General features: G+C 45.3%; 1 protein-coding gene across 1 annotated transcript in view; it reads right to left on the reverse strand.

Annotated features, from left to right (window-relative positions):
- Positions 1-15,630, reverse strand: part of LOC143769387 (gastrula zinc finger protein XlCGF66.1-like) — a 58,994-nt gene that overhangs the window by 22,330 nt on the left and 21,034 nt on the right. Inside the window, exons 2-6 of the mRNA XM_077257859.1 lie at positions 3,435-3,584; positions 3,127-3,306; positions 2,087-2,210; positions 1,906-2,003; positions 1,617-1,707 (exon numbers count right to left, since the gene is read on the reverse strand). Coding sequence (XP_077113974.1) covers positions 1,617-1,707; positions 1,906-2,003; positions 2,087-2,210; positions 3,127-3,306; positions 3,435-3,512 — 571 coding nt within the window. The 5' untranslated portion in view covers positions 3,513-3,584. The remainder of the gene's footprint in view (positions 1-1,616; positions 1,708-1,905; positions 2,004-2,086; positions 2,211-3,126; positions 3,307-3,434; positions 3,585-15,630) is intronic.

Below are 15,630 nucleotides of genomic sequence, written 5' to 3' on the forward strand. Positions count from 1 at the left end.
GAGCACGGGGCTCGGTGACTTCACAATCTAAGCTATCGTAAGGTCCAATATTTTCTGTCAGATGAGTTTCAAGAAGAAATATTACACATTTAAAGAGAACTGTGTATAATAGTGCAGAGCGGAGATGTCTTAAAGGGAACCTGTCAGCAGGATTGTGCTCAGTGACTACAGACACTGTCAGGTCGGTGCCGTTATACTGATTACACCGATACCTGGTGATGAAATCCGTCTTGTGGTTGTTGTTTAATCTGTATTTGTAGCTTTCAGGTAATAAAATTCTTGTGCTCTGGGGCGGAGCTGTGGGCGGGGCTTTATGTGGTGTTCTGATTACATATTCATCTGTATTGGCTTATAACAGGTCATAAGGTCGATGGCGGCGCCTGCGCAGTAGCATCTATAAGTAAGAGAGAGATGCTAGTGGACAGGCGCCGATGGTGTAGATTTGCTGGATGTAATTCTTTTTTTCTAAGCCTCACAATAGTCACAATATTATAGGCATTATCAACAATAATATCAACACTATTATACGCATTATGTAAAAATGGGGGGCAGGTCAGTGAGGGATCAGCAACCTGTGATAAGCCAATACAGATGAATATAATCAGAGCACCACATAAAGCCCCGCCCACAGGCCACCCACAGCTCCGCCCACAGGCCACCCACAGCCCCGCCCCAGAGCACGAGAATCTCATTAACTGAAAACTACAAATACAGATTACACAACAGTAAACCAGAGTTGCATTCATTTATGGTGGACCATTGGAGCTACTATGAATTCTGCCCAGAAGATTAGAGGAAATAATATTGCTCCCAATTTCAGGAGAGATTGTGCAGTAATCTGAATTTCTTAGGATCAAAAACAATGTAATTTATGAGGTGGAGTGAATCCATGAAACCAGGGCTGGAGCCAACACATCTCCTGCAGGCGGGAATAAATGTATATTACAGCCATCAGCCACGCACAGCTCAGAGATATATCATGGCACCGGTGTGATGGGTTTATGTAGATTATCACAATCCTCCTTGAAGTTAGTCGGTTTTAATACAAATTGAAAAGTTAGAATAAAGGGAAACTCTGTTATTGTCCAGAAATTCACACTTGGCCTCACTGCACATTTAATGTTGTCCATCATAAAAGTGATGTTTGGCCAGAAAGACTGGACCTGGTCTTGTCGGGACCATATGATCACATTCAGCAGCACAGAAGGGAGAGAAGGGAGATTCATCCGATAAGATCTCAGGGTTCTAGGAAGCCAACAGCATCATTACCCTCCACTTTCTCTTACAGGACCATCATAATATTTTTCTTCAGGTGATTTTCTATCTTGTCAGCACATTCTACGTACACGGTCATTTGGCTTTATAGTTCACAGATCTGGGCAGGTAACAGCATCTCCTAAACCCAGGGGGTAGGTGGATCTACCAGGTTGTAAGTTCTATAGAAAATGGCTTTCAATGCCCAAAGTCTTGGACAGTTTTGGGTGGAGGAGAATGTTGTGGTCTAGAGGCAAAATGGTGATCATGGTAATACGGCCGGACTACACCACCGATAAAGCAGCCACAGCCGGTGATGAGAAGAATCTGTGACTTCTCTGCATTTAGTGGTCACTACTCACCTGGGTAGTCATATGTGGGAATCTCCTCTTTACACCACTCATCCCCCCTCACATATGTCTTTGTAGTATTAATATGGGTCAGATCTTCACCCTGAAACAAATATTATAAAAGTCACAGACAGATGGACACGTCACATCTATGATCGGCTCTAATCCTGCCACCTCCACCGTTCTCATTACACAAGTATAAAACATATAATACTGGTGGATAAAACAAGACTGAGCACAAGACCTTCACCGACGTCTACACATCATAGGGGAGATCTGCTGACACCTTCTCTCCATCTACCTGATGATCCTGAGGAGCATTGGGATCTTCTTGCTTGCAGTCTTGTGGAAGAAGAGGACGGGGACATCTCTCTGGTGTTGTCCTCTTACTGGATAGATCTGGAGGAAACACATACAGGGAGTGAATTCATTCTTTACATACAGATAATTATAGGCCGTGTGTATTTAGTCCTGTCTATTACCTGGAGATGTGAGGGGCTGGGGAACCTCCATGATGACGTTCTTGTACAGATCTCTGTGTCCTTCTAAATACTCCCACTCCTCCATGGAGAAATAGACAGCGACATCCTGACACCTTATAGGAACCTGACACATAGAATGATACCGTCATCCCCCAATCCCTTCTGTTGTGAATTCTGTTCTCGGACTCCCTCCTGTGGTCATGAATGGTACTTTGGTTAATTCTGCTCTTGGACTCCCTCTGGTGGCTTCAAGCGGAACTGCTGGCCACTGAGTTTGGAGTTATCAGCTGACCTCGTTTATTGCTATGCTGGCTTCCTATTTAACTCCACTCAGATTGTTACCTCATGCCAGTTGTCAATGTCTTGTTACTGGTTCAGATCTCTCTTGGACTTCTCTGAGGACCTGTCTACTCCAGCAGAAGCTAAGTCCTTGCTAGCTTATTTTGTTGTTACTGCTTCCTGAATATATTTCTTAGTACTGCTATTTCTAGTCCAGCTTGCTTTCATGATATTCCCTTGCTAGCTGGTAGCTCTGGGGGTGCAGAGTTGCACCTCCACACCGTGAGTCGGTGTGGGGGCCTTTTTGCATACTCTGCGTGGCTTTTGTAGTTTTTTGTGCTGACCGCATAGCTCCCTGTTCTATTCTCTGACTATTTAGTGAAGTCTGGCCTCCTTTGCTGAAACCTGTTTCATTCCTGTGTTTGTGACTTTCCTCTTAACTCACAGTTAATATATGTGGGGGGCTGCCTTTACCTTTGGGGAATTTCTCTGAGGCAAGGTTAGGCTGTATTTCCATCTTTTGGGGTAGTTAGCTCTTAGGCTGTGAAGAGGTGTCTAGGGAGAGTTAGGTACGCTCCACGGCTATTTCTAGTGTGTGTCTGATAGGATTAGGGCTTGCGGTCAGCAGAGTTTCCACTCCCCAGAGCTTGTCCCGATTACTGGTTTGCTCATCAGGTCATTCCGGGCGCTCCTAACCACCAGGTCCATAACACCCTTCATAGTGTTACTGTAAAATGTCCCAGCATTCCCAGCAGTGTCACCTCTCCAGTCAGCAGCTCAATCATCTTGTAGATGAGTTCTAGGATCTTCTGGTCATTGATGTCCTCACGTATCAGGAGGTGAGGTGGAGGCCCCGTTATTGGGCTCAGGGGTCTTCCCCATCCCTCAGACACAGGGTCCTGACAGCGATCACCAGAGGTCTTCTTCACCACCGTGTAATCCTGGTAATGGAGAGACACATTAATAAATCTCATACAGACATTTCCAGAGTCCTCACCTCTCCAGTTCTGTCCATCTGTTATTCCCATAGATAAGAATGATGTAATGTGACGTCATCAGAATCTCTCACCTCTCCAGTAAGCCGGAAGAGGATCTCTAGGGTGAGGTGTAATATCCTCTCCGCCATCTTGTCTCTGTCCATATCCATCTTTGATGGGTAAATCAGGTAAATTGTCTTCTGTAGAAGATCTTCACTGAGAGGATCCGATATTGTAGAGACCTGAATGAGAAGATGAGCCGATGTAACATCATAAGAATCCTGTGTAATAATACAATTACTGCTGACACCAGCACGCCTAATTTGCTGGTCCATATTGCCATATTTAAAACAAAAATTGAACCTTTTATTAGTCTCCTGTCTCTGGCGGGGCGGTTTCTTCACCACTTCTGTTGTCCTTTCATTTGTAACTTTATCCAAAGCCAAATTTAACATTTTCTCTGGGTATCCCCTGCTTCTGAACCTCATTCTCATCTCATCAGCCTGGCGAGAGAACCCCTCCTCGGTGTTATTAGTTATTATCCGCCAGAGACAGGAGACTAATAAAAGGTTCAATTTTTGTTTTAAATATGGCAATATGGACCAGCAAATTAGGCTGGCAATAAAAAAGAACTGGCACCTGTTGGAAAGAGATAAAGAGTTGTCTGAAGTAGCAGCTAGAGGCCCCTTGATAGCCAATAGGAGAAGTGCTAGATTGAGGGACAGATTGGTGAGAAACCGTGTGGTAAAACCCAGCACTAATTGGTTAAAAGGGGTGTCCCCTAAGGGGAACTTTAGGTGTGGACATTGTTCGTGTTGTCAGCAGCATCTTACGGACCGTCTTCTCCGAATAGGTGCTGTGTCGCATGTGGTTAACGACTTTATCACCTGTAAGACGGATCATGTTGTGTATATTGTTTTCTGTCCCTGTAGACGATTCTACATCGGTAAAACCATCCGGCCGATGTATGTCCGTTTCCGTGAGCACTGTAGGTCCGTAATTTCGGGAAAAGGTGTCCCGCGTTTCATTACACACATGAAAGAGAGGCATGGAGGTAGAACAGAGTGCCTTACCTTTGCTGGCATTGAAAGGGTTGTTCTGCCGGTCCAAGGAGGAGATTTGGACAATCTGCTCTTGAGGTGTGAGGCCAGGTGGATCCTGCGCAGTAATGCAATGGGTCCGCTTGGCTTCAATGACAGAGTCGATATGTCCATATTCCTGTAGGTGGCGCGGGAATACCTTATCCCGTATATGAATATGGTTGGCTGTCTGTAGAGCGGTTTATTTGATTTTGCTTAAGATGTTTGTCCCAGGAGCGAAGTATGCCTCGCATTTCATATGTACTCCATTGACCTGTTTGTTGTTGTTTTTAAATTGTTTTTAATATGTGCTTTTTGTATTTTCTGGTTTGTGGGAGGGATTGAGAGGCGGGGTGTGCGCGGCCGGCGCACTATATCCGCCGTCGGTTCTGAACACAAATCGACCCGTAGAAGCGCAGGATAAGCGCGAAACGGCCGTCGTCCTCCACTGCTCACATGAGCTTCGGCTCTCCCCCGGCCATAACCATACTCTGGATGTATCGTTGACAATAAAGGAATGTTTTTACTGAAGACCGGTGAGTGCCCTTATTATTTCTTCTTCTGAGGATTGTATGTATGTATGTATGTATGTATGTATGTATGTATGTGTGTGTGTGTGTGTGTGTGTGTGTGTGTGTGTGTGTGTGTGTGTGTGTGTGTGTGTCAAGCCACGCCCATTCCACATAGCAACCAATCACTAAGCATCTTTCATTTCACCAGAGCTGTATAAAAGAAGCTGAGCTGTGATTGGTTGCTATGAGCAGCAGTTTTCCCACTCCACAACACCTCAGCAGACACTGACCGGGTGGGAGAAATCTCGCATCCCTGGGAACATAAGCTCCAGCCATTGTCTGCCCCCCAGAAAGGAGCAGAGAGCACATGACAGAAATGAATCCCCCTCCTCTCTTACTGCCGCGCTCTATTGTTACCGGCGTAGAAAATCCCATCATCAGCGGCCGCACACAGAGCCGCACTGCCAGGTTACATAACAGCACATCTCCAGGAACTCCCTGCTCAGCGCCACCCAGCTCGGGACTATGGGATGGAGGATGTGTGATGGGTATATGGGCACGGGACTATGGGATGGAGGATGTGTGATGGGTGTATGGGCACGGGACTATGGGATGGAGGATGTGTGATGGGTATATGGGCACTGGACTATGGGATGGAGGATGTGTGATGGGTATATGGGCACGGGACTATGGGATGGAGGATGTGTGATGGGTGTATGGGCACGGGACTATGGGATGGAGGATGTGTGATGGGTATATGGGCACTGGACTATGGGATGGAGGATGTGTGATGGGTATATGGGCACGGGACAATGGGATGGAGGATGTTTGATGGGTATATGGGCACGGGACTATGGGATGGAGGATGTGTGATGGGTATATGGGCATGGGACTATGGGATGGAGGATGTGTGATGGGTATATGGGCACGGGACTATGGGATGGAGGATGTGTGATGGGTATATGGGCATGGGACTATGGGATGGAGGATGTGTGATGGGTATATGGGCACTGGACTATGGGATGGAGGATGTGTGATGGGTATATGGGCTCGGGACTATGGGATGGAGGATGTGTGATGGGTATATGGGCACGGGACTATGGGATGGAGGATGTGTGATGGGTATATGGGCACAGGACTATGGGATGGAGGATGTGTGATGGGTATATGGGCACTGTACTATGGGATGGAGGATGTGTGATGGGTATATGGGCACGGGACTATAGGATGGAGGATGTGTGATGGGTATATGGGCACGGGACTATGGGATGGAGGATGTGTGATGGGTATATGGGCACAGGACTATGGGATGGAGGATATGTGATGGGTATATGGGCACAGGACTATGGGAAGGAGGATATGTATGATGGATATACGGACACGGGACTATGGGATGGAGGATGTGTGATGGGTATATGGGCACAGGACTATGGGATGGAGGATGTGTGATGGGTATATGGGCACTGGACTATGGGATGGAGGATATGTATGATGGGTATATGGGCACTGGACTATGGGATGGAGGATGTGTGATGGGTATATGGGCACTGGACTATGGGATGGAGGATGTGTGATGGGTATATGGGCATGGGGTTATGGGATGGAAGATGTGTGATGGTATATGGGCACTGGACTATGGGATGGAGGATATGTATGATGGGTATATGGGCACGGGACTATGGGATGGAGAATGTGTGATGGGTATATGGGCACTGGGCTATGGGATGGAGGATGTGTGATGGGTATATGGGCACTCGACTGTGGGATGGAGGATGTGTATGATGGGTATATGGGCACTGGACTATGGGATGGAGGATATGTATGATGGATATATGGACACGGGACTATGGGATGGAGGATGTGTGATGGGTATATGGGCACAGGACTATGGGATGGAGGATGTGTGATGGGTATATGGGCACTGGACTATGGGATGGAGGATATGTATGATGGGTATATGGGCACTGGACTATGGGATGGAGGATGTGTGATGGGTATATGGGCATGGGGTTATGGGATGGAAGATGTGTGATGGTATATGGGCACTGGACTATGGGATGGAGGATATGTATGATGGGTATATGGGCACGGGACTATGGGATGGAGAACGTGTGATGGGTATATGGGCACTGGGCTATGGGATGGAGGATGTGTGATTGGTATATGGGCACTCGACTGTGGGATGGAGGATGTGTATGATCGGTATATGGGCATGGGACTATGGGATGGAGGATGTGTATGATGGGTATATGGGCACTGGACTATGGGATGGAGGATGTATGATTGCTATATGGGCACGGGACTATGGGATGGAGGATATGTATGATGGGTATATGGGCACTCGACTGTGGGATGGAGGATGTGTATGATGGGTATATGGGCATGGGACTATGGGATGGAGGATGTGTATGATGGGTATATGGACACTGGACTATGGGATGGAGGATATGTATGATGGGTATATGGGCACTGGACTATGTGATGGAGGATGTTTGAGGGGTCTGTTTGCATGGAACTATGGTATGGAGGATGTGTGATGGGTATATGGGCACGGGATTATAGGATGGATGATGTGTGATGGGTATATGGACACTGGATTATGGGATGGAGGTTATGTACGATGGGTATATAGGCACTGGACTATGGGATGGAGAATGTGTGTTGAATATATGGGCCCTGGACTATGGGATGGAGGATAATCATTATAATTTGTTATAACTAACCACAGTTAGTTACTATGCCCGGGCAATGCCGGGCTCTTCAGCTACTTAGTTGTGGCGTTCAGTATACGCTGCTCCTGCTTGCATTTTGCATCCTGCCACTATGCGTTTCTGAGGTTTCTTTGCATAGTCTGCACCTTGGGTCTTGTGTGGTATATTCCTGCATCTATGGATCTGATGCTTAGTGCTTGCTCATGTGCCTCTATGATTAGTGCCTCTGTGCTGTCTCGGAGTCCAGCTTTCTCCAGCCATTGGCAGGATTTCTCCATGTCAGCCACCTCTATTATCTGTCGATGGAACATCCCATGCAGCGGCTTGTCTTACCATGGCACTTCATGTTCCTGTTCTTCCTTCCAGATCTGTTGTTGTTGCTGCCTTAGGATTTCTCTCAGCATCTCATCTTTTGGTGCCATTTTTCTGATGTATTCCTGGATACTCCTTGCTTCATCCGTGATGGTGGCTTGGATGCTTATCAAGTCTCGACAACCCTCCTTTCTGTTGGTATACAATCTTTGGGTGTTAGACTTAGGGTGGAGACCTCCATGCATTGTGAGCTTTCGTGTTCTCACATCTGCAGCTTCCATCTCTTCTTTTGGCCAGCACACTATGCCAGTAGGGTATCTGATAACTGGCAGGGCATATGTATCGATGGCACGGATTTTATTCTTACCATTGAGCTGGCTCTTCAGGACCTGTCTTAACCTTTGATAGTATTTGGATGTTGCTGCTTTCCTTGCCTCCTCATCATGGTTACCGTATCCCTGTGGGATGCCGAGGTACTTGTAGCATGTCGGTACATCTGCTATGTGCCCTGCTGGTAATTCCTCTCCATCAGTTTTGACTAACTTGTCTCTCTTTATTACCAACCGGCTCCACTTCTCCAGTTCGAAGGATAGCCCGATGACTTCAATGTAGATCCTTGTTAGGTGGATCAGTAATTGATATCTCATTCATTTTTCGTATACAGCTTGATATCATCCATGTAGAAGAGATGGCTGATGGTGCTTCCACTCTTGAACTTGTATCCATAGCTAGGCTCTGTAATTATCTGACTGAGGGAGGTCAAGTCTATGCAGAACAGCAATGGGGACAGTGCACCACCTTGTTATATACCGCATTTGATGGTCACTTGTGCTAGTTGTCTTGAGTTGACTTCCAATGTTGTTCTCCACATCCCCATTGAGTTTCTGAGGAAGGTTCTTAATTTCCTGTAGACATTGTACAGATCCAAGCATTCACAGATCCATGTGTGAGGCATTGAGTCATAGGCTTTCCTGTAGTCAATCCAGGGTGTGCTGAGATTGGTCTGTCTGGATCTTGATTCTTGAGCGACTGCTCTATCTACTAGTATCTGGTGCTTAGAGCCTCTGGTGTCAGTCCCAATGCCTTTCTGAGCTGGATTCATGTACTGGTTCATATGGTTCTGTAGCTTGGTGACTATGATGCCTGATAGAAGTTTCCATCTTGTTGTAAGGCAGGTTATTGAGCGGTAGTTGGATGGAATTGTTCCTTTGTGAGGATTCTTCATGATCAGCACTGTTCTTCCATGTGTTAGCCAAGCTGGGTGGTGGCCTGCTTCTAGCAGTTGGTTCATCTCCTTTGCCATGCATTCATGTACCGCTGTGAATTTCTTTAGCCAGTAGGTGAAGATCATGTCTGGGCCAGGTGCTGTCCAGCTCTTCATGTTCTTGTTCTGCTGTTGGATGTCTGCTTTTGTTATGGTGACTGGTTCTTGCTCTAGGTGGTTGCTGTGTTTCATTCTCAGATATTGCAGCCATAATGCACTGGTGTTGTGTTTTTTCCTTTCCTTCTTGGTGGAGTTGCTGCCTTTGTGCTGTTCCTCTGTAGTTGGGAGTACTGTTGTGAACTCTGTTTTCGGGCTCCCTCTTGTGGTCACAGGTGGTATTGTGTGAGTTTTGTTTTTGGGCTCCCCCTGGTGGCTTTGTTTGTTATCCTGCGGGTCTGTGGCTGGATCAGCTGCCTCGTTATTCACTAGGGAGGTTCCTTTTTAGCTCTGCTTCACCTCCACTTGTTGCCGGCTGTCGATGTATTCAGTGCTATTCTGATTACTCCTGACTATCTTCGTTTTCTGTCTCTTCATGAGAAGCTAAGTTCTGTTTGATTATTTTTGCTCATCTGTCTGCAATATGATTTCTGTGTATGATGAGTTTAGTCCAGCTTGCTAATATGTGATTTCTTGCTGCTGGTAAGCTCTGGGGTACGGAGTTGCTTCCCCCGCACCGTTAGTTGGTGCGGGGGCTCGAGCAATCTCTGCGTGGATATTTTGAATAGGGTTTTCCATTGACCGCACAGTTCCCTTCCTATTTTCTGCTATCTAGTGTTAGCGGGCCTCATTTGCTAAATCTATTTCATCTCTGCGTTTGTGCTTTCCCCTTAACTCACCGTTAATATTTGTGGGGGGCTTTTCTATATCTTTGGGGTCATTTCTCTGAGTCAAGTGAGGACTTACTTTCTCTCTAGGAATAGTCAGTTTCTGAGGCCGTGAAGAGATGTCTAGGATTTCCAGGTAACGTTCCACGGCTACCTATAGTTGTGTGCGGATAGGATCAGGTTGCGGTCAATCCAGTTACCACTTCCCCAGAGCTAGTCGTCGGTTTAGTTTCTTAGCTAGTCAGATTTGCGATCCTTGCCACTAGGATCATAACAGAGTACACTTTGGATGGTTCTTTGGATAACAGGGCATTTCTTCTTGGCCTCAGCTTCTCTAATGTATCTCCCTAGTCTTGCCACAAGTGCTGTGAGCCTTTGTTTAGCAGTCTCTTCAGTTGGGGTTAGGCCTTTGTACTTGTCCAGCTTGGTCTTATTCTTGATCTTTACACACTTCTGCATTTCTGATAGTTGGCTGACTTCCCTTTGGGGCAACTTGATCTTTGTATACAGTCTTCTTTTCCGTATTTCTGTTGTTCTTGCTGGTTGTATAGCCAAGCGTTTCTATGATTGCTGAGGCAGTAGAATAGATCAGGTTATTAGTTTGAGTTATGTTGGTGGTAGGTATTGATACAAGTACTGGTCTATTGGCATCCTCTAGCATACTGTCTGGTGGTGTTTCTTTGCTGAGCCTTGGTAGTCGATCTCTGGTATTGATGTTATTTTGTTTTTCTAAGATCCTCTGATTCAGACCAGCCGCAGTGCTCTCTAGTTGCAGTGTTGGATCAGGATCTTCAGGGGGTTGAACATGCTGTTCTTCCAAGTCTTCATGTGGGGTGCAGTTGATCCATCTCAAGTTGTGATAATAGCTTTGTCTTTATGATATTGAAACGTTGGGTGACTAGTTTATCAGTTAGTGGACATGCAGGTCTTGTATCCATCCAGAGTTTCCTCATATGCTTCATATATCTTCTCCCATTTGGTCTGCTGTTATAGTAGCATTTAATCAGATCAGGTTCTCTTGCATTGTCCATGTATGGTTTTGTCCAGTAGCCCAATTATCATCAGATTGCCCAGGTTCCACGACATCTGACGTGGACCTTGTTAATCCAGGCGACGTCTGAGCCGGCATGACTCTCTTTGATCATGACACGCTCATGTTTATTGAGGTAGGCACCATAGTGTTATGGACCACTACTGGTATATTATGTCCCACAGGGCAGAGCCAAGATTTGAACCCCAGTCTCCCACATTGGTGGCTGTGATTTTGCTAAACGCAGCACATGTATTGCCGGCTTTTATTTTGTGTTTTACCGAATGTTACTGACTTTTTTCAATCTTAAGAAAAATACTCGTGTTACCGATCATGAATCCGAATGTACCATATTTGTGCAGAATTTATGTTTGGCGATCGTTTTCCGAACATATTCGCTCATCTCTAATTATGGCCACCACAACCTGCTACACAAAATAAAAACCCCACTCAGTATGGAGGCATTTACTGTCCACCACAACCCCAGTATAATGGCCCCTACCAGCCACACATTCAGTATGAGAGTCCCAACAGCTCTTCTCTTAATATGATGCCCCCACAATTCCTGATATTTGAAAAAAACACAGAGCGCTGCTCTGGTCTGTGTGGTGTGAGTACTGAGGCTCCGTACTACAGGTGTGATGTAGTGACGTCATTGTGCCTGCAGTGCACGGAGTCTTAGACTCAGAAGTGAAGGCTGAATAGTGGATCAGGAGCTTTCCACTGCCTGATTCACTAATCTGTTCAGTGGTATCACCGTCATGGGAGTGTGGATATCACTGTAATTGTGATGATGGGAAGGAGAGGGTGACTGTTGTGAATTCCGTTCTCGGGCTCCCTCCTGTGGTCATGAATGGCACTTTGGTGAGTTCTGTCCTTGGACTCCCTCTGGTGGCTTTGAGTGGAACTGCTGGTCTTTGAGCTTGGCTTTCTCAGCTGCCCTCGTTTATTGCTATGCTGGCTTCCCTATTTAACTCCACTCAGATCGTTACTTCATGCCAGCTGTCAATGTCTCAGCACTGGTTCAGATCTCTCTTGGATTTCTCTGATGACCTGTCTACTTCAGCAGAAGCTAAGTCCCTGCTAGTTCATTTGTTGTTCATTGCTTTCTGAATATATTTCTTAGTACTTGCTAAGTTCTAGTCCAGCTTGCTATCATGATATTTCCTTGCTAGCTGGAAGCTCTGGGGGTGCAGAGTTGCACCTTCACACCGTGAGTTGGTGTGGAGGTTTTTTTGCACACTCTGCGTGGTTTTTGTAGGTTTTTGTACTGACCGCACAGTTCCCTTTACTATCCTCTGACTATTTAGTGAAGACTGGCCTCCTTTGCTAAAACCTGTTTCATTCCTGTGTTTGTGACTTTCCTCTTAACTCACAGTCAATATTTGTGGGGGGCTGCCTTTTCCTTTGGGGAATTTCTCTGAGGCAAGGTAAGGCTTCTATTTCTATCTTTAGGGGTAGTTAGCTCTTAGGCTGTGAAGAGGCGTCTAGGGAGAGTTAGGTACGCTCCACGGCTATTTCTTGTGTGTGTGATAGGATCAGGGTTGTGGTCAGTAGAGATCCCACTTCCCCAGAGCTTGTCCTAAATTTCTAGTTTACCCATCAGGTCATTCCGGGTGCTCCTAACCACCAGGTCCATAACAGTACAGCTGGCCAGGAAAGTGTTAATGCATCTCAAAAGAGGGATAAGAGAAGTTCTGAGCCCATTTTTTTTTCTTTGCAGTGTGTTTTGTCTTTCTTTTCCCGTTAACCTCTGGGTGGTTCAGGACTCAGGTGCAGATATGGATATTCAAGGTCTGTCCTCTTGTCTGGATCAACTCACTGCAAGGGTACAAAGCATTCAAGATTATGTAGTTCAGAATCCTATGTTAGAGCCTAGAATTCCAATTCCTGATTTGTTTTCTGGGGATAGATCTAAGTTTCTGAATTTCAAAAATAATTGCAGACTGTTTCTTGCTCTGAAACCCCGCTCCTCTGGTGACCCCATTCGGCAAGTAAAAATTATTACTTCTTTGTTACGTGGTGACCCTCAAGACTGGGCATTCTCCCTTGAGCCAGGAGATCCTGCATTGCTTAATGTAGATGCGTTTTTTCTGGCGCTTGGATTGCTTTGTGACGAACCTAATTCAGTGGATCAGGCAGAGAAAATCTTGCTGGCTCTGTGTCAGGGTCAGGATGAAGCGGAGGTATACTGCCAGAAGTTTAGAAAGTTGTCTGTGCTCACTCAATGGAATGAGTGTGCCCTGGCAGCAATTTTCAGAAAGGGTCTTTCTGAAGCCCTTAAGGATGTTATGGTGGGGTTCCCCACGCCTGCTGGTCTGAATGCATCAATGTCCTTGGCCATTCAGATTGATCGGCGTTTGCGTGAGCGCAAAGTTGTGCACCATTTGGCGGTGTCCTCTGAGCAGGGGCCTGAGCTTATGCAATGTGATAGGACTTTGACCAGAATTGAACGGCAAAATCACAGACATCAGAATGGGTTGTGTTTTTACTGTGGTGACTCCACTCATGCTATCTCTGATTGTCCTAAGTGCACTAAGCGGTTCGCTAGGTCTGTCACCATTAGTACTGTACAGCCTAAATCTCTCTTGTCTGTTACTTTGATTTGCTCTTTGTCGTCCTACTCTGTTATGGCATTTGTGGATTCTGGCGCTGCCCTGAACTTGATGGACTTGGAGTTTGCCAGGTGCTGTGGTTTTTTCTTGGAGCCTTTGCAGTTCCCTATTCCATTAAGGGGAATTGATGCTACGCCATTGGCCAAGAATAAACCTCAGTACTGGACTCAATTGACCATGTACATGGCTCCTGCACATCGGGAGGATATTCGCTTTCTGGTGTTGCATAATTTGCATGATGTTGTCTTGTTGGGTTTGCCATGGCTGCAGGTTCATAATCCAGTATTGGAAATCAATGTATGTGTCTAGTTGGGGTTCACAACTCAAAAAACGAACAAAACCAGCTCACCGTGTATCCACTGCCGGTGCACGGAACTCCACGTGGAAGAACGCAGTAATCAGAAGGAGAAACGAAAAAAACTTGCTCCAGCACCACTTTAGTAAAATCCAGGCTTGTAACTTTATTTTTGCCAGAGTAAAAACAGTGGAAAACACGCTCTTCAAAGCACACCAGGGCACAAACAGCGACGCGTTTCGATCTATTGATCTTTATCAAAGCTGTATACACAGAATTGTGGTTACCGTATATACCCCCCACAACCAATCAAGATCAAGAGCAAAAATCACATGATCAGACATAAGGTCCTGCAAATGTGAGAAAACACATACCTACTGCACAAAACAATACCAGAGCGTAAGATTAAAAATTATGCGTAATCTAACACAAATATACACAATAAAAACAAAATAACAACATAATAACAAAATGATAACAATAATATTAATAATGAAACATCAATTCACTACGTTTATTAAGGCCAGATGGAAACCGAGTGTTTAAAGAATAAATCCAAAAAGCTTGACGGGTATGGAGAATACGTCTCAGGTCTCCCCCCCCCCCGCGGGGGTCTATTAACTTTTTCTATTCCTTGAACCCGAAAAAACTTTGTACTGCGTGCATGGGCTGAAATAAAATGTTTGGACACCGCAGAAATCGTACGGGTCGAATGACCAGTGTAACCAATGTCATATAAATGTTCACCAATGCGGATTTTTAATCTGCGGGACGTGCACCCAACATATGATAATTCACAAGCAACACAATCAATTTTGTAAATAACGAACTCTGTGTTGCAATTAATGTATTGTTTGATACTGAAACTCTGTGACTTGTCATGGTTCTAAAAAATTTTTGTAATATTCACATGTGCACACGTTCTGCAAATATTAGACCCGCATTTGTAAAATCCACTACAATCTAACCAAGTTTTGTTTTTATTTCCGATATTATTTCGATTGGCATTAAACATGCTTGGTGAAATCCGATTGCCTATAGATGGAGCCCTCCTGGCAACAACATTAATGCCAGTATGTAATATCCTAGCTAAATTCTCATCTTCATAAAGGATGGGAAGGAATTTATTAATAATTCCCTTAATCTGGTGAAACTGAGGGCTAAATTGGAAACACACATAGGGTTTACTAGTATTGGCAGAGACATTAGTTTCAATTTGTTTCCGTGCAATAAGATCCTCGCGTTTTTTATGGCTGAGGATCTTATGGGCTCTATTTAGTGTCCATTCGGGATATTGACGTCTTTTCAGTTTGCACGATACCAACTCCAATTCTTTGTTCAAAGCCTGATCATTACTGCAGTTGCGTTTGATTCGCACATATTCGCCCACTGGAACAGACCGGATGGTATGCTTGGGGTGTCCACTACTAGCATGTAAAATGCTATTTCCACTGAGTGACTTATGAAATGTGCTAGTTGAAATAAGGCAATCTTTTGTGCCACTCAAATTAAGATCCAAAAATTGAATATGGTCCGAATTTAGTCTATATGTAAACCGAATATTATAATCATTGGAATTTAAATACGCTATGAACTCTGGTATGGTAGACACATCGGCGCCCCAAATGATGAGCAGGTCATCGATG

The sequence above is a fragment of the Ranitomeya variabilis genome, chromosome 4 (genome assembly GCF_051348905.1).
Source record: "Ranitomeya variabilis isolate aRanVar5 chromosome 4, aRanVar5.hap1, whole genome shotgun sequence".
NCBI lineage: Eukaryota > Metazoa > Chordata > Amphibia > Anura > Dendrobatidae > Ranitomeya > Ranitomeya variabilis.